Here is a 26,061-nt window from a genome sequence, read left to right as displayed (position 1 = left end):
TAATACATTTCGGTATAAAATGATATGTGAATGTTAAAATACTGTATTGCATCTTGAATACATTTATCTGGAAATTTTATGGAAAAAAACATACATGTAAGCTTTGATTTCAGAGAAGAAAATACTCATTTTTGTGATTTGCCAGAGTTTGAAGATTTTAGCATAGAACTTATTCAAAGTTTTGGATACAATTAGGTTGATAACTTTTCAAAGTCAGCATGTAGGTGTATTAATGAAATATTGCCTTAAAAATACAGTCTAAAACATCTCTATTCTGGATGAATGGCAACTTTGAGCTGTGACCCTGTTTCAAACTTTAGAAAGGTACCTGCAAAGTTGAGATACACAAGGGATTATTCAATTCCTGCTATCCCTTACAAAACTCAGACCTACCTTTTTGGAGGTCAGAATTTCCTCCACATTTGCTAGGAAGCCCAAACTCCATTTTTTGTGTGGTGGGTCACTGGGCTCTATTATGGGATGTTTTTCACTATTGCCAACAGATCAAAAATCCAAAATAAAATGATGCTGCTAAATTACCAAAACCTTAGTGATTTTAAATCACCAAGCTTGTTACACCTTTATATACCTTGATTCTCTTTGGGGAAAGAGCTCAAGAGGCTATGTGGAAGGTGACAGATGAACGGCAGAGGAGAGGGAAAAAACAAGTTCTCTAATGTACTAAACCCGGGACTTTGGCAAGGAAAGTTATAAAAATACAATATATTCAATCAGTAAATTCATAATTTATTAGACATTCCATTTATTAGAACTCTAAGTTCTGCTTTTATATAAATGAAACAGTTATTTATTCTATAAATAGGAATGCATCTTTCAAATTTTTCTTTGGATTGATTTCTTGTTAGCATCTCCCAGTAATACATGAATAATACACTGAACCCATGATACAAAGTTAAGGTAGATAGGTATATACATATGTGGTCATATGCTTTTAAAAAATAAGAAATGGTAATTTTAAACATAACAATATAAAACATCAACATGGAAATATTTTTTCCAACTCTATAGCTATATTTAAGAGTCCCAGTAAAATTTTGTAAACAAAATCATATTTAAAAAAGGCAAAGGCTGGCTCTTCCTTGTGGTCCTTTAGTGGAGCTTTATTTGCATAGATCTAAAAAAAATGATTCTCCTGGAGAGTTCAAAACAAATTCCCTCCCAATTTCTACTAACAAGCTCCCTAATTCACTCAACCCCATCAGCATCAGAGTTAGATTTGTAGAGTTTTGCCCATCAACTCAAATCTATTCCCTTCTTCCATGATTCTGATTTGAGCCCTTTTCCTCACTTTCTTCCCCTACTACCTAGCCTTCTTAGCTTCTCCAGGCCTTGAGGAGTTTGCTCAGTGGGAGAAAAACAAAGGCCACTTCAAATCTCCAAGACAGGCCTTCAACTGACAATTGAACACACAAGCCAGCTGGTTTTGAATCAGGAAGGCCTGACAAGCTTTCGGTTTCTTTCCAATGGCTTGATTCCACGTGACTGTAAACCATTATTAGATTGATTTCTGACCTTGGTACTGTGAAGCAATACTTCAACACAGATAGCAAGGGAAGGGAAAAAATAAATGACAAAAATCAAACGTCAAGCTGCCTGCCAAACAAGGTTTTGGGTCCTAATTTTATTGCCTCTTGAATTGCTAAAGCTCAATCTTGATTTTAAAACAAGAGATTTTGGTACGAATGTCCCTTTTCCAGAACTGTGCTGAACACTAGGGTAGCCACCATCACATGTGGTTCCTGAGCACTCTATATGTGAATAATTCCAATGGAGATGTGCTCTAAGAGTAGGATACACACTTTTGTTTGAAGATTTAGTACCAAAAAAGAATGCAAAATGTCTCCTTAGTAATTTTTATATAGGTTGTTGATTGAAATGATATTTTGGGTGTATAAGGTTAAATAAAATATACTATCATTTCACCTGTTTCACTATCTTTAAAAAATGTGGCTACTAGAAATTTTACAATTATATATGGAGCTCACATTATGTTTCTGCTGGATAGCTCTGTCCTGGGGCCTACCTTGGTCTGCCAAGGATTGGATATCCTTGTAACTGCAGAAGCTTCATGTGAGCCATGCTCAGCAATTTGCTTAGGCAGTCTGTGGTTCATGCAAACAGACAGGAGGCCAAGCGTGCGAAAAACGCACAGACGAAAACAGCTCTTAGGGACTTTAATAATTATAGCCTGTAGCAAATAAGCAGTGAATATTTGAGTTTGTTTGGTTGAAAGCTGGGATACAATTTGTCTCTGCCTACTTTCCACAAAAGCCTATTGATCCCAGCAGCCAACACTGGCAGGCTGTAGCTGAAGCAAGCAATAGCTTTGACAATATACACAACAGAAGCTAGGTGCTTCTCTTTACTGGATCCCCCCACCCCCAACACACACAGACATGCACACACACATTCCCACCTCACCCTCCCTTCTTCCTGCTTGCCCTAAGTGAAGGGGACAGGGAAGTGGGGAGGAGGGTGTGTAATTCTCCGACAGCAACATCAGAAGCAGCTCTGGAGCTTGAGTAGAGAAGAGCAGGCCAAGATCACCTTGGGATCGGAGGAAGGGGTGGGGCACCCCTTTCTCTTCGGTTGGATCCACCTTCATGAAAAAAATCAGACAAAATATAATTTTGGTTAGAAAGCTTATGTTCTTAGTGTGGGAATTCTGGAATGGTGCCCACTACCTCACCTCTTATGACCAAGGCTGTAAGCTAATTGGCATGTGCGGATGAGAAAGGAAAAGTGTGGAATGATCTGAATAAACACTAAAGATGACCCCACTGACTACAGAGTCCCCACACAGAGTTAAGTAAAAACAAATACTTTTCTTCTTAGCACACAGTTTGTGTTAATTATTGATTTATAAAACATGGATGAACAAAAACAAAAGATTCACCCATCTTGTACCACCGAGATAACCAATAAAATTTTGTGTATATTTTCCATTTAGATTCGGTTCCCTTTTTTTCTTACAAAAGTTTGAACATCTTCCAGTCAATATTCTTTCAAATGTAATCATTAATGACACACTGCATTCTATTATATAGAACTATACTGTAGTTTACTGATCTAATCAATCTGCTTTTTTTGGGGTAAGGTTGAAATGGCTGTGAAGTCATATTTCACTGTAGGTTTTTTTTTTTTTTTTAATGGTATTGGGGTCAAACCCAAGGGCTCTGTACCACTGAACTATACCACTGAACCCTTTCCACTTTTTATTTTGAGACAGGATATCTCTAAGTTCTGCAGGCTGTCCTCAAACTTGTGATTCTCCTGCCTCAGCCTCTTGAGTCCCTGGGATTATAGGTGTGTGCCACTGCACCTGGCTCACTGTAGTTTGATTTGCCTTTCCCTAATGACTAGCAATGTTGAGCATCTTTTCATGTGCTTATTGACCATCTGTATATCTTCAGAGAAAAGCCTATCAAGTATTCAATCTATTTTTTGATTTTTTTATTGTTGAGTTGTAGAAATTCTTTATATAATCAGAACATTAGTTCTTTAATAGACATATGATTTCCAAATATTTTCTCCTATTCTATGGACTGCCTTTTCACTCTCTTGATGTGTTCTTTTTAAAAGCTATGCACATCTGTGGGCTACAAACTGTAACTGCTGTTAAAACCCAGTCACATTGGAAAAAGTCATTTATCCCACACTCATACTTTGAGGATCTAGCAGGTGTGAGGTATGAAGTCAGGTATTCAGAGGCTGTGGCCAGGTCTGCTGGAGGAACATGTTGGTTACGAAGTCGTGTTCACCATGGCTCTGAGATTCAGTGGGCTGGCTCTGCTGGGTTCCTCAGCAGTTCCTCTTGACACTGACCCTACAGACTTAGGGACTTCTGAGACAGAACCAAATATCTGAGCAAGGAGAGGAATTAGAGGAAAATATCAGCTGTCTACTCCTTTGTGTCTTCCTTTCACCATCTTTTCTTGAGCAAATGTCTGAGCAAAGGCTTATCTGGATGGAAACCAGCCACCTGCCACGGAGCCTTGACCACCAGCTGACACACCACAAATGGTTAGTAAAACGAGGGCTGGCCTTATTCAACACTGCTGAGAGTGTACTCTGTGCTGCTCGGGATGGTCTTGGTACCTACCGGGCTTTGGATCTGAAGGCTAGGGCAGCTACAGAAGCAGAAGAAAACATGGCACTCAATAGTAATGTATTTATTTTTGTTAGATGATCTGTTATTATTATAAAATATTAAGCATGACTAAGGCTAGAAATATTTAAAGCAAATCTACAAAAAAACAAAACAAAAACAAAAACAAACAAACAAAAAAACCAAACAACCCACTTCAGCAGGCAGTGGAAATTAACTTATTTAAAAATATTTAAAAATGTCTACTATATTTCAGGTTCTATGGAATATGCAGTAGTGATCAGGATTAGCATCATTCCCATCCTCAAGTTGCTTACTTGAGTTTTGAAGAAAGAGTAGGGAGGGAAATCTAGAAGCTATGGGTTCTATCATTGATTTAAAAATACAAATAGTATTTCAATTAGATTAAGAATGTTTATAACAAGTCAGAAAACGTATTTAGAGTTTATATAAGCAACTCTTTAAAGTGAATTCATTTGTTAGTGTGCAAGAGGGAAGAAAGACTGGCCGAACTCCTATCAGACAGAAACCCCTCTTTAAATGAACACATACACACACACAAACACGGAAAGATAACTGTTCCATGTGAAGGCTTAATTTTCATCAAAATATTGAACTGCTAACTTGTATATACTAACTTTGTTACAGTTATATAACTTTTTATTAAGTGTTGTCTAGGAATGTGGCATTCCATCTAAATACATTTTTCAAGGAATTAGTTTTTATTTCAAGCAGCAATGTTCTCTTTTTTTCTGGCATTTTTTCATGGAGATTTGCCCAAATATTTCCTAACACTTTGAGTTCTTCAACAGAGGCACAAAGCATAATTTGACTCATTTAATTTAACCCAATAGAAATGTACTCAGTAGAAACTCTGAGTTCCTAGCTCCTCCTCTGACCTGAGGCGGCCACCCATCTCCCCCACTCAGTGATTTTGCTTCTAACTGCCCTTAACTTCCAGGCTATCAGCTGCTCTAAGAGTGGAACCAACAATCAAAAATTAAGAACTGGTGTGTTAAGAAAGAATCAGTGGCTCTGAGGGGATGTAAGGTGCTCTGCCAGGGAGTAAGGACAAGGCTGAGGCTTTGGAGACTGTTATTTGACTTGCTCGATTTGGTTTTGAGGTGAAGTCTGCTATACGTCTGAACCTCATAGGTGACATTTGTATGTCTCATGCTAATTCATTCATTCTTTCTTTCTCCCCTCCTCTCTCTCCCTCCCTCTCCCTCTCTCTCTCAATTTGTGGTGCCAGGGATTGAACCCAGGGCCATGCACATGCCAGGCAAGTTCTCTCCCACTGAACTACATCCCCAGCTCCCATGCTAATTCTCTCTTAGTCCTGTCACAATATTTATTGTTGTGAAATTCTAATGTGTCTATTTTCCCTTTGTGTTCACATTTCTTGGACAGGGGAAAAGTGCTTTGCTTTTTTATGGTATATTATTAGCAAACAAACAGGAACGATCTAAATGTCCAATAATGCTCAACTATTGTATGCTAACCTGAACACCATGGAATAAAAACCACGTGATAAAATGGGGATGGATGTTATGGAAAATTCTATCACCAAAAAAACCTGTATAACTATATAAAAAATCAAAAGTATATGAAGAAGAATGAGAAGAGAACCTAGTAAAACTGAAATATCTGTTCTATGGAGAGATTACGGATATATTTAAGATTTTTAGATGCTCCATAAAGCTATGGTTATAATACATTTAAAATATCAAGAAAGTTGACAGTGAGTTTTTGCTATAATTAGTAAGACATTTTGCCAGTCTCAAAACTTGTTGGAATAGAAAATGGCTCTCCGTTCACTTTGTCTCAGGAAGATCAAAATGGGGTAAGAATGATCAAAGAGGCCAAATAGTAGCATTTAATCCTGACAAACCAAAGGTCTCTGAGCTCCCCATGACACATAATAACAATTATCCCTCATCCCCTTTCTAAGTATCTACAGCCTCCTCACTGCTCGTGCAAGGGGAGTTTACCAGGATTTAGAGAACTCGGAATCAGGTTCTCCAGGTCAGAGGCCTGGACTTCCTACATAATGCCACGCATAACCCAGGCTATTCAAGTATGAATTTGCCAAAAGTTGGCAGAAATACTCACTCCGGCTTTCACTTCTTGCCAATTTACTGGGATACGTTTTGGTCATTGGTACATATGGCTCTGGAGGTGGCAAATCAGAAATCGGATGGAAGTAGAATCTGCTTTCCCACTCATCTGGGGAAGAAATAAACAGTATCTTCAGCAACAGACAATCTGCTACAGGCTTATGTAATGAAAGGCATGGACGAACCATAGAGAGAACTGCAGAAGTCAGTTCTAGTTTTATGCCTAGAAATTTACAAATATCCTTGATTAGCACACTGATAAAACATATTGGCCTGCAAATCAGTGCTTTTTTTTTTTTTTTCTTTTTTTTTTCCCCAGTGCTGGAGAGGGAACCACAAAAAGAATTTAACTAGGGTGTTTAGGGTGATGATGTGATGCATGCTTGTAATCTCAGCAATTGGGAGGCTGAGGCAGGACTGCAAGTCTGAGGCCAGTCTCAGCAACTTAGTGAGATCCTATATCAAAATAAAAAATAAAAAGGGTTGGGGAAGCAGCTTAGTCATAGAGTATCCCTGAGTTCAATCCCCAGCACCAAAAACAAAACCAACAAAAAGCTAGGGTGATTAGGATCCAGCCAGTCCCTTTCAGGAGCTGGGGGCTAAGGTATAGGACACTCTTCTTCCCACAGTGGGACCAGGAATAACAGGGACCATTCTGAGAACACGATAGACTGAAGCAGCTTAACAGCTGCAGGCCATTGGGCCTCTTACCTATAGCCAACTATTTAGAAATGTAGATGACAAGACGATAAGCCACAAAAATGTAGTGTTCCCCGCCCCCCCCCCCCCCCCCCCCCCCCCCGCCAAATTCTGGAATCTCTGGAAAGTTAATCAAAATGAAACTCCAGCAAGGAACAAGTTACAGAAAAATGATCTGCCTTTGTGGGAAGTGGGAGAGGAGGATTACTAGTTTAAAGGTGAAGTTGTAGTGGGCCCTAAAATGGTAAGTTACATCAGTGCCCTTCAGTGTGATAACGACAGTGGATGAAAAAATGTTAACACAAACACCACACACCTTCACAGGAGGAGTCTTGGAAGCCATTTCTAATTGAAGTTGAAGGCGGTGGTGGGAGAGGTGCCCCAGCACCAGGTCTGTCAGGAGGAAGAGGTGGCCTGGGTCCGCCCCTGGGACTATCAACTCCACTTCTGGACGGCAATTGGGGGGTGGCGGGCAGGGCCCGAGATGTGCTGCCATTTCTGTTTATTGGAGGTGGTGGTGGGAGGGGTCCTGAGGCAAAAAAAAAGAGATGATATTTAGAGTAATACTGCCTTACATCCCATATTGCTATTATGTTCATCATCAGCATGCAACTAATGACTACCTACTGGATACATATGCTTTAACTAGGGAACATGGAGAAATGGTGAAGACTTTCCAGGACTTGAGAAATGAGCAACATATATAAATACACAAATGTGCATTAGCACACATCTGTATGGAGAGCCAGTATGTATTCAGAGCTAAATGGCTGTTTGGCTTTGAGTTAGCACCAAGGCTGGAGATGATATGGTGAAACTGAAAACACGTGATAATTTTTAAAAAATGTTTTATAATTCTTTTGAAGAGCTATCGAATTAATCACTTTGACACCATGAAAGAATTAAAAAAGAGTAAGATAGTTATGAAGTTATTTTAATAGGTCTTCAAAAGAACTGATTTCTTTAAGGACACAGTATCACTGCTAACCACACAACCATGATGCAATCCATTTTCAGGCAGAGAGGCATCAGGAAGCCAGTCATCCTGAGAACAGTAGGAGTTCCTTCTCCTTCTTCCTCTTTGAGCAGGCAGGTGGCACAGGCACTGACAAACAGCTAATCAATGTTCCTGACTATTGGTGCCAGAGTGGGTCCTGCCCCATAAGCCAGCTGCTGTCCTGTGGAGTTTGATTCCCTGTCTACACGGAGTGCCAGGTAGCAACTTTTCTCACAGCACTGTTGCCTGCAGTAATCAGTCAAAAAGCAAGAAGAAAAAAAAAAGTACTATCTAAACAGCATTTGATACTGTTTTTTAAAAATTCAAAGATATGGTATAACCACAACATTTTAAATTCCCAGAAAAAAAAAAAACTCAAATTCTTCTTTTTGATAAGAAATGCATTTTGCTTTTTCCCTTATTCCAAATACAGCAGCTGTTTGGGTAGTGAGTAAATTTTAAAAATATTAAACTTGAGCATTTTCCCATGTAAATCAAAGTGGCCTTAGTAATTATTTCTGATTTTCAGTAGTGTGTTTCACTTGTAAGATCATGATGTTTTATGTAAATATAGTCTTCAGGCATTATAAATACAGATATTTCATTTCTTATAGATTCAGAATCTGACTTAGGGACCTTGAATTGAACAATCTGCCCACTGCAGATACCCCAACAGAAAGTCTGGGCTCAAACATTTGATGGGGGTGGGAGGCACTGCATAGTGCTGGCTGTTCTCCCAAGGAGGCTTCTATGTCTCACCTTGTAGCATTTATTGTCCCATACTGCTTGTCACTGCTAGAGTCCCCACAGCAAGAGGTGATTTACTGGGTGTCAATGCTGTGGATTTAACTTCACTGGTGATATCAGCCTATACTTGCCACTAAATGCAAACTAGACATCCAGCATTATGGAGAAGGTACTATGTAACTTGGTCAACTTCATCTTGTTTTTGCTTCTTTAGTAAATGTTCATGTTCCTAACTCTGCAACCTCATGGACCCCTGTTCCAAACCCACATTGGCACAATAGGAAAGAAGACAGATTTCTATTTCCCATTGGCAGGACAATAATAAAATGATAATTTACATGACTACTTTCCAGAAAACAAGATAATCTCTACACACATTTGTCTCATTTGATTCTCACAATAACCCTGAGACGTATAAGGCCAGCAGACAAGGCCTGAGAAGTTTTAGAAGTTTAAAAGGCTCAAGTCAGGAAGCTAATGAGTGGAAGAGCTGGGATTTAACTTCAAATCTGTCAAATTCTAAAGTCAGTGAAGCCAAACCACATTTCAAAATACAGATGGCCCTTTATGACTTCTCATAGGCTCTTCATGATATGTAAACCGGTGGAATTTTCTGGAAGACAATATGGCAGTACCTATGAAATCCATGGTTTTTGATGTACAACCATTGACCCAGAAATTCCATCTCTAGAAATTCATCCAAAGGAAATATATAGATGTGCACACAAATATTTAGCTACTAGGATCCATCACTGTAGTCTCTGCATGCAACAGCAAAACCCAGATATGACCCACATGACCAAGGGAGGGACTGGTTAAATAAATCAAGGTACATTTATAGAATCTCATATAGCCTTAAAAATTATATTGTACACTTAACAAGGGGACTTGTCATGCAGCCTAGAACATATGTCTCACCAAAAGGTGAAATATAGAGAAAGGAGCCAATGTGGCAGCCATTGGTTACATGAGGCTACTGAGTATTTGAAATGTGTCTAATCTGAATTGAGGTGTGCTATGTGTTAAATTGACATTAGGTTCCAAAGAATTACTAGGACAAACAAAATGAACATGAAATATATTACTAACAATTATTTTCTTTGCAAATTATGTTGGTAATCCACTGGGTTAAATGAAAATATATTAAAATTAATTTCTATTTGTTTTTTTAAAGAAGAAGTAAAGGAGAACAAGGTAACATATTCTGTATCTTGATGGTAATACTATATATTCATATATATATATGTTCATACATATATATAAATATATGTTCATACATATATATAAATATATATATATATATATTTATATTTATTTTTATAATTATATGAATTTTGACAACACAAATGTAATTATAAAAATAAATAGGGCAAATTGTTCCATATATAAATTATATCCCAACAAACATGATAATAAAAAGAAATCTAGTTCATGAAGTGTTTTAACAGTATTGGGCACATACTAACCACCTGATAAATAATGGCTATTATTATGATGCATTAAAGCAACCAGCATCAGGCTGTTTCATAGTGGGGTAGGGAGGGAGACCATGGGAGGAATAGATAAACTCTAGATAGGGCAAAGGGTTAGAAATGATGGTAGAATGAGATGGACATCATTATCCAAAGTACATGTACGAAGACACAAATGGTGTACAACCAGAGATATGAAAAATCATATTCTATATGTGTAATATGAATTGTAATGCATTCCTCTGTCATATATAACAAATCAGAATAATAAATAAATAAATAAATAAAAATTAGGTTGTAGAAAAATAGTTAATTAGGGGCTGGGGTTGTGGCTCAGCGGTAGAGCGCTCACCTAGCACACACGAGGCCCTGGGTTTGATCCTCAACACCACATAAAAATAAGTAAATAAAATAAAGATATTTAAAAAAATAGTTAATTATATCAGAAAATGTTAATGGGATATTGGTAAAAGGCAAAATACCACCTAATATAAGTAGATAAGTAGTATGTTACCAATGTTGCAAAAATAACATAAATATGCATTAAAAAGATTGAAAATATATGTATAAAATTATCAATAATTATTTCTGCATGGTGGTGGTAGGATCATATTTTTTATTTTCTGTATACTTTCTTCTATTTCTAAATTTAATAGGTATAACTTATTCAATAAAAATAAATAATACTTTTATATGTCACTGCCTATCATATTTTGAACAAGATTTAATCTATTCATTCATCATTTGGTAGATCCATGCAAAAAGGTTTGCAACTACTTTGCAGGAAATTTTATAGAAGTTGAATGAGAAGAAAAATGTCAGATTTTATTTCAGGTAGTTAAAACTACCTGATATCATTCATTCATTTAATGAGATGCCATTACATCTAGGGACTAGATTTAATGAACTAGTAATTCTTCAATATTTGTAGTACACTCTCCATGGTGTAGTGTTTTGAAGGAGTGGTTCTCAAACTTTGCTGAACATTAAAAACTCTGGGAAACTTTCAAATATATTGATGTCCAGCCAGGCACAGTGGTGTACACCTGTAATCCCAATGACTTGGTAGGCTAAGGCAGGAGGATCGCAAGGTGGAGGCCAGCCTCAGTAATTTAGCAAGACCCTAAGCAACTTAGTGAGACCCTGTCTCAAAATAAAAAACTAAAAAGGGATAGGGATGTGGCTCAATGGTTGAGAGCCCCTAGATTGAATCATGAATACAAAAAAAAAAAATCTTGATGCCCAGTGTGTATCCTAGACCAATTATACCAGAAATCCCCAGGCGGGGACCCAAGTTTCTGTGGTTTTTAAAGCTCCCCATGTGATCCCAGTATATTAAGTTCCTGAGGTCACAAGGTCAAAGGTCAGTTAACTTCTCCTAAAGAAAAAAAATTCCCCATTTCCTGACATGATGAGGTATAAATGAAGTTAAATTTAAAAATGCTTCCTGGCTGGGTGCAGTGGTGCATGCCTATAATCTTTGCTATTTGAAAGGCTAAGGAAGGAGGATTGCAAGTTCAAGGCCAGCTTGGGCAAATATAGAGTTTATGACTATGGAAATTTTTATAAAGAGAAGGTCTACACCTTTGATTCTCCAAGGGACTTGTATATCAGAAATTTTAATGAAGGACAAATAGATTTTTCAACATTTGTCTGTAAGGAGAAAGGTAGTGGCCTCAAAGCCTGGCAAAGAGAGAAGCACAGACCCTCATTAGCTCTGATATAACTGCCATTCTCCTTAGAATCACGGGCCCTCCTGGAGGAGATGAGAATTTATTCCCTATTAAGTTTCCCATTAGGGAGGCAGGGGAGGGAGTGGCGAGTCCACATAGATGGAAGAAGAAAGCTCCAGCCTCTTTCTTATTAACTTGCCTGTGACCATTTATTTGTGGGTTACTCTCGACTTCTCACCTTTAAAACATGCTGAAATACTGTTCTTTCCTTGGCGGGTTGTATGAGGCCATGATGACATCACACACGTCAGTGTCACTTAAAAGCACTGGAGCAGCCTGAGGGTTTACTTATGCTTTTGACTGTATTCATGTACACATCATCAGTGACATCTGGGTAGGTTTTAGGGAGACAACTCACCCATTTCTTGACATACCTGATCTGCCTGGTGGGTCCCTCACTGGAGGAGGGGGCCTCTCATTAGGTGGGGGAGGAAGAGGGCCCGACCGTCCTGGTGAAGGTAAGGGAGGTGCAGATGAAGTGAGGGACACATTACGCTGTGGGAGCCTTGGGATTTCATCACTGCCACTGGAACCTGGAGGCAGGGGAGGTGGGCCAGGCCTGCTGGGTGGCGGTGGAGGAGGTGGGGCCTGTGAGGAGGAGGAAGGCCGTGGCGTAGAAGGCACTGGAGGCTTGTTGTTTTGAGGGGGAGGAGGTGGAACGGCTTCCCTGTGCAAGGAGGGCCTGTTCCCCATTGGAGGGGGTGGTGGAGGGGGTTTGTCATCCAAGGCCCTGCCTGGGGTTGGGGGCAGAGGAGGCCTGCCTGAGAAGGGTGAGGAGGAGCCTGAGGGTGTCTGGCGTATGGAGCTTCCTCCAAAAGCAGCACCTCTGTTTCCGGGGAAAGGGGGAGGAGTAGGCCCAGGGCTAGGCTGCCTGAGGGCTCCTGGCACTGGTGGGGACCCCCGGTTATGAAGACTGGATTGAACGGGTCTTGGTGTATTAGGTACTGGAGGGGGAAGGTTATCAGGCTTTGAGCCCACATCAGGCCTTGGGGGAGGCATTCGGTTCCTTGGAGGCTCTGGGGGACCGGTTCTGTGGCCTGGAGAAGGCACAGGAAACCTCCCTGGGCCACTTGGGGGTGAAAAGGGTTTGGCAGATGTGGATCTTCCTCCTGGTGGCAAAATTGGTGGTCGGCTTCCTCCAGAATCTAAAGAACAGGAAAGCATACCAGTTAGGAAATCAGGAGCCTAAAGAAATCAGAAGGCTGGAGTATAGTCCCAGCTACAGGAAGCCCTTTCCCAGAACAGTTACCTATATAAGTGTAACTGTTACTTATATAAATTGGGTTTTGTGTGGTCCTTCCTTACTGGAGGCAGAGGGATAGATCATAGCTCTCTGTTTAGCTTCTAACTCTAGGTTTTACATGCCATCTGCTTTCAAAGGGGTAATAGAGAGATCTCTTAGCATTAAATGTGGACAAAAGCCAAAATGAAATTGGTAAAGAGTTCTGGTCGCACATACCTATAATCCCAGAGGCTTGGGAGTCTAAGGCAGGAGAATCACAAGTACAATGACAGCCTTAGCAACTTAGTGAGACTCTGTTTTAAAAAAAAAAATAGAGGAGGCAGGAGGAGGGCTGGGGATGTGGCTCAGTAGTTAAGCACCAATACCTGGTACCAAAAAAAAAAAAAAAAAAAAGGAGAAGGCCCTTTTCATTGAGAGAGAACAAGAACAAGATGGCTGGGCAGGGATTGGATTTCCGTTGATGATTTATCTAGACCACCATCCTTGTTCCCTGGCCCTTGGACCTCTCTCTCAAGTTTGGAAAATAACTCATTCTTTTAGGTGACAATGTTAGTTATTCCAATACAAATTCATATGCCGAGATTACATAGTCCCTTTGAAAAGCACTGCCCCCAAATGGGGGTCAATTTAATGGAAGAGTTATGTCTACAATAAGAAGTAAGAAAGAAGCCAGGTGCAGTGGCACATGCTGTAATCCCAGCAGCTCAGGAGACTGAGGCAGGAGGATTATGAGTTCCAAGCCAGCCTCAGCAAAAGCGAGGAGCTAAGCAACTCAGTGAGACCCTGTCTCTAAATAAAATTAAAAAAAATGTGGCTCAGTGGTCAAGTGCCCGAGTTCAATTCCTGGCACCTGCTCCCCACCCCCCAAAAAAGAAATAGACAAAGGTCAAGTGAAAGAATTTACACTGGTGCAAGGAAGCAGGCAACAACACAACTCTTTCCTATTGGGATAATTTCCATCTCAATATCAGCAGGAAAGAACAACCCTGCTAACTGCTTCAGCTCAACAAATGAACCAAAGTTTAGGGAAGAACTAAAGGGGGAAACAAAAATATGGAAAATGTGAACTCCCGCCTCCAGAATCTCTTGAAACCCAGGGTAATTTCTGAAAAATGGTTAGCTTTAAAACATCTACCACTTCAATCAGGAGCTAATTGATGTATCAAATATTTATTGCTCACCTACTGTTTGTCAGTCATTATTGTAGATGCTAGAGATGGAGAAATAAATAAAATAAAAAAGATCCTGCTCTCCTATAGTTTATCTCTTGTGGGAAAGATAAATAGCAAGCCAGTAAAAAATATTTTCAGATAGTTTAAAGTACCAAGAGAGACTGATGAATCAAGAGTATCTGAGAGGCCAGGACAGATAGAGTGACCAGGAATAGCTCTTCTAAGGATGTGACATGTGAGCTGATAACTGACAAGAAGAGGCCAGCCATGGGTAGATGAGACAGAGAGGCTTAAGGTAATAAGCCAACAGGTGCAAAGGCCCTGATGTGGGCATAAACTTCAAGTTCAAAAAAAAGAAGCCTAGGTGCTCAGGGTGCAGACAGTATGGGGTAAAGGTCTTGGTGAAGGTAAGGGAGGTATAGATGAAGTGAGGAACACAAATATGGGGAAGTATGGAGCTTTAGTGGCCTGCAAGGGCCAGGTCACAAAGAGGCTGGTTGACCAAAAGGAGTTCAGATTGTATTCTAGGCACAATGGGAAGCAATTGGACAGATTTATTCAGCGGAATAACATAAACTCTAGAGAGAATTTTTTAAATCTCGACTTCAATACTAGAGGAAAAACCTTATTTTCCTTGACTAGGTGGTATAGTTCTATGACCAACCTGTGATAAATTATATCTCCCAAGTTCAGATTAACGCTGTAGTCACCATCCATCCACACAGATAGAGGTCTTTTGGCACACCATTCTGTGTGCTAACTTAAATTCCATCTTCATTTCTCTCACACTCTTTATTTCTATTTCGCCTTAATTTCTTCACCTATTGTATGAACATGTGCATTTGTCAACTGCCTCAAATCCTTTTGGTGGGTTTTTAATAAATTTAAATACAAGACAGAATCTCTCATATTATCTCTTTCTAGTTTTTACCATCCAGTGCTAAAATAGTTAACTTTGAGGATTCAGACTTCATCTTCAGATCGATGTGTAAATTTCACACTTTTCCAGAGAGCATTTCAAATGCTCACAGAATTAAACAAATAAAATTCTTCTAACATGATAACCATTATCAAAACAAAAAGTTTTACGGTAAAATTTCTTGAGCTTCTGTAGTAATCAGCAGAGGGCCTCATGTGCTCTGCAGGGTTTCTTGTTTAGGCATGATCAAGTTCACCTCTTCTCTATCATCAGGTTCAAGACAATCTTGCAGGACTCATTTCAGAGAATACAGATTGGGCATCTCAAATCTAAAAATCTTAAACCTGAAATGCTCCCAAATATGAAACATTTTTTTTTTCCTTAATGGTGCTGGAGAGTGAACCAGGCTCTTGCACATGCTAGGCATCCTGAGCCACATTTCCAGTCCTAAAGTCTGAAACTGTGGAGCACTGATATGATGCCACAGTGGAAAATTCCATACCACGAAACTGTTTCATGCACAAAATTATTAAAAATGTTGTATGCCATCATTTTCAGGCTATATATGTATAAAGTATATATGATGTATACATGAATTCTTTGTTTAGAATTGGGTCTAAACAAATAGGGCCCCCCAAATATCTCATTATATATATGAAATGTTCCAAAATCTGAAATCCAAAATACTTCTGGTCTCAAACATTTCTAATAAGGGACATTTGACCTGTATTTAGAACCACTGGCATTGAAATATTAATTCTGTCATGCAAAAGAACTTTTTATAGTGAGATTTGTAACTATATTCCCTAGGAGGTGCTCCATAGTATGTTTCAAAAATGTCTCACAACTATTTGTTCTGCTAGACAGCTGGGGCAGGTGACCTCATGAAGAAAGCTGCACTTGTGAGGCCAGAGGGCAGAGCTCTGGGGGTGGCAAGTTCCATTTGCTCCTTCTTTCCTTCCCACTAGCTCACTCTTCAGAAAAGTGCAAAAAAGGATACACTACCCCCAAGGACACTGGGCAAATACACTGGGCAAGGGCATTGGAAGGGAGAGAGGGAGAGAAGGAAGAAGGAATAAAGGAAGAAGGAATACAGTGGTAACATTTCAAACAACAGAGCCCTAGTGGGTCTACCAGCCTCAAAACTACCAAACTTTAGCTACACAGAGAAGGAAACTCTTGATACCATTATCTCTGTTGGCTGTGGATCTCAGCTTCGGCATTCCAGCCTGGAATAGTCCTCCCAATCCAGGAGGTCCACCACCTCCTGTGCCACCGCTGCTCCCTCCTCCACCAAAGCCACCACCTCCACCAGCACCAGCACCTTTCGGTTCTGCAAAAGGAAGAAAACACATATATGAAAACACCCATCCGAGTACACTACCAGCCGTAGCCCATGGAGACCACAGAACGATGAAGCAGGGAGCAGGCTGAACCTGGTCCTCTGGTGGACACTGGGATTTCTTCATTCAAGTGCAGGATTTTAAGGGTTTTCCTTACTCTCAATCAGGACAGAGAGGTTTCTTTCCACTGAAGGACATTCCTAGGCCCGGGGATGGAAGAGACTGTAAGAGATGATGATTTGTTCCACATTCCTCACCTGGCCACATGGGCTAATATCTATTAGGACAGAGTTAGCAAATAAAAGGATCTTCAAAGGAAGAGCCCCTCCCAAGATTTTTTTTTTTTTTTTTTTTTTTTTTTTTTTTTTTGGTGGTGCTGGGGATCAACTGGCTCTTGTGCATATGAGGCAAGTGCTCTACCAGTAAGCTACATTCCCAGCCCCAGGATTGCACTGCATTTTAGAACATTAATGTATTATAATTTATTTACCCATCCACTTATTTGATAGCCTTTTAGGCTGATTTAAGTTTTTTACTATCAAGAAGTCCAACAGTAGGATTTTAAAATTTTGTTCTTTATAGATGTTTGTGACAGTAGAGTGTCTTTTGACATACGTGCATGGAGCATAACTTATTTAGGATTCCATTTTTGTGGTTGAACATGATGTGGAGTGACACTGGTCATGTATTCATAGACATTCAAATTAATCTGGAAGAACTGACATGTTCATGACTTTTAGGCTTCACATGAGGAAATGTGGTCAATTTTCTGATTTATTCATGTCTTCTGGGTTTTTGGGAAAAGTTTTATAGTTTTTATGATACAGGTTATACATGCTTCTTATTAGGGTTTCTGAACATGTTTCTGAACATGTTTTTGTTTGTTTAAATTGTGGAAGGGACATTTTTCCTGTTATATTTTGGATTTGGTTACTATTGGCATCAGGAAATATCATTTGCTATCTCATAAGTCACTATGCTATGTATCACAAATTAAAATTTACAAAAACTTTGTGACTCACATTTTCTAGCGGATACACAGTCTGTAAATGACAATGGTTTTGTCTCCTCTTTTCTAAGCTGTAGATCTTATTTCTGTTTTATACAGGGAATTACTTTGATGTCTGAATTTTATAGGAATGTAAATTATTAATGTTGCTAAAGGCAACCATGTTCTGATTTTAATGAGGATGCCTCTAATGTTTCAAAGTTAAAATATTAACTATTGGTTTGAAATATTTTTTTCCTTTCTGAATATTTAAAGTTAGGAAGTATCCTCCGATTGTAGGTTTATGAGATTTTCTTGCAGCATAGAATTTTATCAATTTAAGATCTATGGTAATTATATGGTTTTTATTTTTTTATATGATGGATAAATAGACGTTTAATCAAGCATTAAAAATGGGGAAAACCTTGGTCTTGGTGAATTACTCTTTTAACACATTATTGAATTAGATGTTTTGGTTTTTGCTTGGTGTTTCTCCCACCCATGATGATAAGAGGTCTATGGTGGAGCTTCTTGATTTTGGAACTACTATACTGACATTTTATTTTAGATGATTCTTTCATATGGGTGGATATTCTATTCTTTATAAAATGTCTACACATCTCTGGCCTCTACACATGAGGTATCCCCCACATCCACTGAAGGTGTGGTAACTAAAAATGTCTCCAAAACAATTAACAAACAAACAAACAAACAAAAAAACCCAAGAAAATTTAGGAAAATGTCTTTAGACATTGCCACACCTGGGAGGCAAAAATCACTAATGTACAACTTCTTTTTCTGAGTGCTGCCTTTGCCAAATTTTGATCTCTACTAGGATGATAATGATTTCATTCCACCTATCAGCTACTAGCTTTCCATGTCTTCCTATTTGGGAATGATTTATACAGCATTTGAATTAGCTGTTTTTGTTTTGTTTTGTTTTTTAAATTTGAAAGAATTTCCAAAATAAAACCAACTGGCTCCAAAACTTTTTGGAGAAAAAATAATGGATAAAATGTTTTCATCTTTTTCCTCACTTCGTAAGTGAAGCTTGGTAGATTTATGCTTTCTTAGAAAACTAATATAAGATCTTAAAATATTTTAAATGTTTTAAAATGTACCTTCATTATATTATCCTTAATTTTAGAAAATCTGTTTCTATTCTTTTATCTGCTTTTGGGGTTCTCATTTTATTCATTGGTATTTCTTTTTTTCTGTGTTAGATTTATCATAGGTTGGTGTTAGCTCTGTATCTTTTCCAGGTGTGAGGCTTTGGGGATGCTTGTAATAGCTCTGCTGACAGAAGAAATAACCCGATAATGAACTGATGATTACTTCACCTAATAGGATAAATCAAATTAGAATAACAATTTCTAGAGAGTATGCAAAATTGCTTCCACATAAAAACATTTAACCAGTTTTGATTATTACCAATATTAACATTGCCCTTGTCATTCAAACATTATTTATTAATGAGTAATACACTTTGAAGTGCTGCTTAGGACACATTTATGTGGTACCGAAAATTCAAAGAGATCACTGTATAATCAGGTATCTTCCATCTGTGTTCTTAACTTGGAGCATTTGTCTATCTTTCAATAGAGAAGCGCTATGGTTTGGATATGGTTTATATGTAACCTCCAACAGTTCATGTGTTGAAAGTTTGGTCCTCAGTGTGGCAAGGAGAGTGGTGTGGGACCTTTAGGAGATGGGGCCTAGCAGGAAGTAATTAGGCCACTGGGGCATTGGCCTCAGAAGGAATTAATATAGTTCTCACTGGACTCCGGTTAGTTCTTGAGAGAGGGTTGTTACTAAGGAAAGAAAGGCTGGCCCTCCCCTCTCTCTGGCTTCCTGTCTTGTCATATGTTCTTTCCCTCTTGCCTGCGCTCCCACCACTGTGATACCATCTGCCACGAGGGCCTCACCAGAGCCAAGCTGATGCCAGCGCAATGTCTTTGAACTTCCAAAACAGTGAGCTAATTAAGAGTCTTTTCTTTTATTAAAGAACCCAGTGCCAGGTATTTCATTTAGTAACAGAAAATGGAGCAAGGCATGGTGGTGCATGCCCATAAGCCCAGCTACTTGAAAGGCTGAGGCAGGAGCTGGAGGCTTACCTGGGCAACTTAGCAAGACCCTGTATCCAGAAAAAAAAAAAAAAAAAAAAAGAAAGAAAGAAAAAGAAAAAGAAAAAAGGACTAATACAAAGGCTAAAATTGAGCATAGCTAACTGACTCCTGGTCATTTTGTGAAAACTGTAAGACAGGGATGAATTCAAGAGCTATCATGCATAATTATGGTCCATATTTTGATATAGAGTCCAAGGAGGTTGCACATGCAAACAAATATAAAACCATAGATGAACTTTGTTACTTATAAAGAGCTTGCGACTGCAGTACAGGGATGACCAAGGTAATCACTGGGTTACATCTCATTTCCACCAAGTGAACTACACTCTGGAACATCACAAAGCAGCTGGAGGACAGAGGAACTAACAGTTCACATGTAATAGGAGAGAGGACCTTGAAGGATGCAATGAGTTTCCACTTGTGGATTCAGGATTAGGTCCATGCTGTTTAGGTTCTTTCAACATTGGTGGGGAATTCACGCCCATCTCTTAGGGGCCCTAAGCCTCTCTCATAATGAGAGAGCTGCTGGCTTCTATCTTAGAGTTCAGTAGCTTCTCTGGCTCCATACCAGGGACCACAACTCAGATGGTTGCTAGAACAAGGCTCCCTGATATAATTGATTGTGCTGGGAATTTTGTGACTCTGATGGGCATTTTGACCTATAGGTCAGACTGTGTCAAGAATCAAAAACCCCCTAGTTCCTTTTTTGATGAATGGAACATTCTCATTTTCATTACCTTGTTTGAGAAGCATTCAGAAGACTTACCTTGATCATCTTCTCTATTTTTCTCCCACACTTACTTAATTCTGATTGACCCTTCTTCCTTCTCTACCTACTAGGCACTTTTCCCAGCAATTCCCCGCAAACTTCTAATCTTCTACTTCCCTAAAATCCTGCATCACTTATTCGCCTGTCTACAAAGCTCCATTTGATGATTTTTTTTTTTTTTTTTTTTTTTGGAAGGCAGGCCTATTTCCTACTAGGGTCTAATGGGATCTGTGATCTAGGATGAATCTTGGGGACATCTCATGAGTAGTGGAAAGGTCTAGGGACATGAAAGGACAGTCTCAGGACATGATTATTAATTATTAGTAGATTCTTAGTGTTGTAATAATAATTAATTATTAATGGTGGATGATTTTTCATTCAGTTGTAAGTGTTAATGAGCAGTCTTGTGTTGTGGCTACTTGCCTGTTTATATGTACCCTGTCTTAGTGCAGAAAGTATCTCAGATTCAGTTGGACACATAAGCAAAGTCATGATCTCCTTTCCTCTCTCTTAGCAATAATCTTACACTAGAATTACACCTTCCAGATAATAAAACTCTTTTATAAAGGTTATCTCATCTTAAGCTCACAACAAACTTGGGAGGCAGCAGGACAGGTGCCATCTTCACAAATGAAGACCATGGGCTTGGAGATGGTACATGATGAATGTGCCAGGACCTGGACCCACATGCTTTGACTCCAAGGCTAGGGCACTTTCCATATTTCATGCTGCCTCCAGATCTGTGGTGCCAGGAGCAATGAGTTAACCTCCAAAAAGTGTGAATAATTCAGAGAATTGCTGCTGTGTATGCCTTGGACAAAGAATTATTATACTGGCTTCCTGCAGCATTAGAGGGGAACGCAAGCCAAAGCTGTGGCCGACAATGAGGGACACAGTCACTTATTTTGCTAGCTTTGCAGCTGTTGTTAACAAAAAAAAAAAAAAAAAAAAAAAGAAATTTTTGGTGGGAGGTGTAAGGTTGATTGTTAGGCTACCAACCATTTATCTCTTTGGAAAATAGATTTTTCACTTACTGTCCAATATTGGTGCACTTCTGTCATTGGTGACCGTCTTCTTTAGTTTCTTCCCTTTATTGATGTCAGAGAGAAGAGCATTTCTTCCAGCCTGCTCAGACTTATTCAAGGTAGGCTTCTCTGTATTGGCCTGAAAAGAAAACCACAAGAACTTGTATGCGGTTCTTGGATTAAAATCAGGCGCTGTAATACTCAGCTGGATCGGCAGGATATTGGAATCTAGTTATTAAGGGTCTTGGTGATAGCCTGTAAATTCTCCACAAGTTTTAGGCTCCATGTCATTCTTTTTAAGACCCAGATGTTTGGGAGCAGATTTGTAATAAATCGCTTTCATTTTCAAGGCAGGAAGAGTCATTCCCTGATGAAAATCTCTAAAGATTCAGGCCACAGTCTGGCCTTAACCAACAGAGCCAAATTAGGGTGAGACGGCTATGCACAGAAGGGAATTCTAAGTCTGAGAGGATTCTGCAGGATGTGACTAGGCTTCATTCTTCAGGGTGGGTCCTGAAGAACACGATCTCTCCCATCTTCCAGAAGTAACCTGGTGCAAGGGAAAAATGGTCTCTCATCAACAAAAGTTGATGAGACAGTTTTAGAAAACAATTTCCTTTGAATACATTGACAGAGAGGCTTTAAAAAAAATTTAAGTCCTATATATAGAGGTATAATTTATGTATAGTGAAATCATCCTTTTAGTTTACAGTACTATGAATTGTGACAGAGGTATACAATTGTGTAACCACCACCACAATCAAGATACAGAAACATTTTCGTTACCCTAGGGAGTCCCCTCATGTCCCTTTGGCCTAAGGTGGGTCTGATGTTTAATCTCTTTAAATGTTTAGTTCACTGAAATTGCAGAGTGAATAAAAGTGCTGCTTTAAAATGTTTCCCCCCCCCCCTGCATTTCCAAGTTCCTGGGAAAGTTCCTTGCTATGAATTTGGGATCTTGTTCGTTCAGGGTTATTTTAGGAGTGGGGACACTAAGAACCCAGCATATGAGCTTGGAAGTAGGCATCTGCCTGTGTCTGTCACACTTGGAACTGGCTGGGTCTTGCTTGGTCCCAGGGTGAGGGTAACTGTTACAAAGCCCAAGGTCCTTCCAGCAGACCTGAGGGTCCTGCTGGGCTGTCCCAATCCTTATGAAAGGGATATGACTTCAGATAAGCAAGTCAGGACTAGAAGAGGTAAATCTGGTGTGTGGCTTGATCCATACTCAGACTTTCACTATCAGAGTTAGAGGCCAAGGAAGCGTTCAGAAGAACCCTGAAGGTGGCTACATAGGATTACTCTATGTTCAGTTGGAAGCATCTTAAAACAATTAAATTATAACATATTACTTCCTTATAATAATAATAGTTAACATTTATATAGTTTGTACTCTGGGGCAGGCACTGTTTTTCTAGCACTTTGTGTGTATTATTTCATTTAGTCCTTACCAAACCTATGGGTTATTATTTTTATTTTAAAGAAAAGAAACTGAGATATAGGAAAGTTAAATCATTTGCCCCATTGGTTTACTCAGGGCACCGGCAAAGCCTGCTATATCACAACTACGACAAAATGTAAATGCCCTTAAACAGATGCTTGTATGCCAGGTTTGTACTTTGTTTGGCTTGTTTTATACATAGAAAGTAAGCGGACAGGAGACACTCACCAAAGCAAATGTTAGACTTTTTAGCAATACTCTGTTCTAATATTCCTCCCTGCTTTCCTATCAAAGTTAACCTTCGTGCAGGTCAAATTTTTAAAAGGAACAGGATTACTTTGTTTTGATAACTGCTCTAGAAAGGACGTTAGCAGGGGGTGCTTCTGAACTGAGGTGCTTAAAGAGACTGAAGTCAAATCCAGTGCTCAAACTTACTCAATTCCAGCCCCATCACTGCAAACCCCAATAGAATGAGGGGGCCTTGGGGCCTGATGGTCAGAGCAGTTTTTAAGAGGAGGAGCTAGGATCTAAATCCTGGCAGTCTGACTCTAGGACCCTCCTTATAATCTGACATAAGGGTAAATATGGCCTCTATAATAGCCCTTCCCCATCTGCCCTCAACACTCCCCAGGAGCAGCCTGTGAAAAGCTTCTCAGCTGTCCTTCCAGCTTTAAAAATTACCTACTGTCTTCATTTTAAGAATAAAAATAAACTAAGGCCCAGGGACCTTAATGGACATGTCCACACTGGGTGTCTTAAGAGATTTTGGGTCAAACACCGTTAGCGGCCTTCTGTTCTACTTCAAAGTTTATTTTCATACCTGACCTCCTTGGATGCTTTCTTCTCTCATGTGGCACACAGGGCCTTGACTATACTGTTCCACAGGACAGGGTCGCAACCTACCTTTTCCTTTTCTCCTTTCTATATCCTATTTCTCTAAGATCTTGCTTTGAATTAGGTAATAATGGTTAAAAATAAATTAGTAGGATAAACAAGTGTTTTGTAAACTTTAATCTTTCTGTTACAGTGTTCATGATTTTCACATCTTCTCATGCCACCTGTCTTAATTTAATATTTTTCATTAAGTCAACTTACTATATTATTTCCTATACTATTTGTCAATGAACATTTTCTTTTAAATTAACTCACTATCAAACCCTTGGTTTGATATGCTAGTTATAATTTTTAGAACACATGTTAAAATAAATACATAAGCATTAAAGTTTTTAAAAATTCATATTTGGGAGAAATATATATATATATACATACTAGTCCTGCCATGTTAGCCAGATCAGAGCTTCTCAAACTTATTCATTCAAGGAATCAGTTTCTAGAATTTTGTTCTAACCCATCACAGTCTGACATTTTGTAAAATAACAATGGATTATTATAAAAATGAATTGGTTTTAGAAGAAGACACAAATTCAATGTTAGAAACAGACACATGACTACCATCAAATTTCTCTACATGATTTCCAACTCTCAATATCTGTGCTTATTTCCTTGACACACTGATAAGATGAAGGACCACGTGTTCAGGAGCAGGGAGGTGGTTAAAGGTCAGTTCTTCCCAGCTAAGTTCTCACCTCAGATGAATTATCTAAATGTGTGTCAAAGCAACCTGGAGGAAGAGACTTTCTTCTCCCCATGCCTCAGTTTCCCCACAGGAATAAGGAAGGGACCATCACTGTGAGGTTCCTTTACAGTGAAGGCTTCGGTGCTGGGGAGGCCTCTGTAATGGAGTGTGGCATCCTGGAGATGATGCTCTGATTTCCCTTACCAGGCATGTCAAGGGATCAGGATGAATGCAGTAAAACTCTTTTGGGAAGTCAACAACTGGAATGCAAGCATAGGTTTAAAAGGGTATCACATGTGTGTGGGAGAGGCGGGGGTGATGCTGTTTGGCATAATGTTTGTCAAAAACAGAGTGAGAAGAAAGAGGGGAGAAGGCAGAAATAAAGAAAGGGAACTTAAAGACACTGCATGCACTGCAGACAGAGACTTGTGTTTCTGGATGGTTCTCCCCAACAATGAAAGCCTAGATGTTGAATTCATTTGAATGGAAACAGTGTTTGCTGGCCTCCAAACTGCTCCTGCAAATCCCTGGCATGGGTGGTCTTGCTTCCTTTGATGGACAGAGCAGGGGAAACCTAATACTTCACATACCATGCCTCATAGGAGACCTTCACCAGATGAACCCTTCGTGCTGTTTGGATTCGGGTGGTCTCAGGGTTTGGCTTACTCGGGGCCCTGGCAAAGCCTGCTATATCACAACTACGAAAAAATGTAAATGCCCTTAAACACATGATTGTATGCCAGGTTTGTACTTTGTTTGGCTTGTTTTATGCATAGAAAGTAAGCAGACAGGAGACACTCACCAAAGCAAATGTTGGTGGTGGTGGGGGCGCTGGCGGGGGAGGGACAGGCATCTTGGATGGTTAAGCTTTCAACAGTCTTGATAAATCTGTAAAGACAAAACACAGACATACGTTAGACTTGTTAGCAATACTCTGTTCTAATATTTCTCCCTGCTTTCCCACCAAAATAATAACCTTCATGCAGGTCAAATTTTTAAAAGGAATAGGATTACTTTGTTTTGAGAACTGCTCTGGAAGGGGGGTGCTTCTAAACTGAGGTGCTTAAAGAGACTGGAAGTCAAATCTAGTGCTCAAACCTACTCAATTCCAGCCCCTTTGCTGCAGACCCTAGTAGAATGAAGGGGCCTTGGGGCCTGTAGCTGAGTCAGCAGGAAGCTTTTCATGAAAGTACTAGAAATGGCAAAGTATAAACATGACATACCATTGTTTTTATTTGGCTGCCTGTACTAAAACATGTTCAGCAACAAACTAACTCCCTCACCTCTTTGTGCTACTTAAAGCAATAAAAATTTTTGTTTTCAAAGTGAAAAATAAAAAGTGTATCCTGGACAACTTTGATGGAAAAGAAACGCAGCAGAAATGTCTCTCCTTCATCACTCGCTCCCACACAACTCCTCTCTTGTTCCTCTCCTCTCAGCCCCCCTTGAACTGGTATCAGCATTTTAACAAGACCCCTAGGCGGTCCATAGGCACTGACATTTGAGAAGCCTTGTTGTAGAGTTTTGAGTCTTAAACCAGTGGGCAGCCTGGGACACTGACCTCCGTC

At 39.4% G+C, this 26,061-nt stretch overlaps 1 protein-coding gene across 5 annotated transcripts in view; it reads right to left on the bottom strand.

Annotated features, from left to right (window-relative positions):
- Positions 1 to 726: 726 nt before the first annotated feature.
- The window catches only part of Wipf1 (WAS/WASL interacting protein family member 1), a 122,477-nt gene continuing 97,142 nt past the window's right edge, over positions 727 to 26,061 (bottom strand). For all 5 annotated transcript variants that reach the window (XM_076866295.2, XM_076866296.2, XM_076866299.2 and 2 more), the window contains exons 2-8: positions 25,296 to 25,381; positions 21,489 to 21,618; positions 16,415 to 16,561; positions 12,269 to 13,039; positions 7,262 to 7,474; positions 6,242 to 6,355; positions 727 to 2,620 (exon numbers count right to left, since the gene is read on the bottom strand). In XM_076866295.2, coding sequence (XP_076722410.2) covers positions 2,565 to 2,620; positions 6,242 to 6,355; positions 7,262 to 7,474; positions 12,269 to 13,039; positions 16,415 to 16,561; positions 21,489 to 21,618; positions 25,296 to 25,346 — 1,482 coding nt within the window. In that variant the 5' untranslated portion in view covers positions 25,347 to 25,381 and the 3' untranslated portion in view covers positions 727 to 2,564. The remainder of the gene's footprint in view (positions 2,621 to 6,241; positions 6,356 to 7,261; positions 7,475 to 12,268; positions 13,040 to 16,414; positions 16,562 to 21,488; positions 21,619 to 25,295; positions 25,382 to 26,061) is intronic.

Source organism: Callospermophilus lateralis, chromosome 9 (assembly GCF_048772815.1).
Source record: "Callospermophilus lateralis isolate mCalLat2 chromosome 9, mCalLat2.hap1, whole genome shotgun sequence".
Classification (NCBI taxonomy): domain Eukaryota; kingdom Metazoa; phylum Chordata; class Mammalia; order Rodentia; family Sciuridae; genus Callospermophilus; species Callospermophilus lateralis.
Note: the sequence above shows the minus strand (reverse complement) of the source record. Positions and strands in the feature narration are given on the sequence as shown.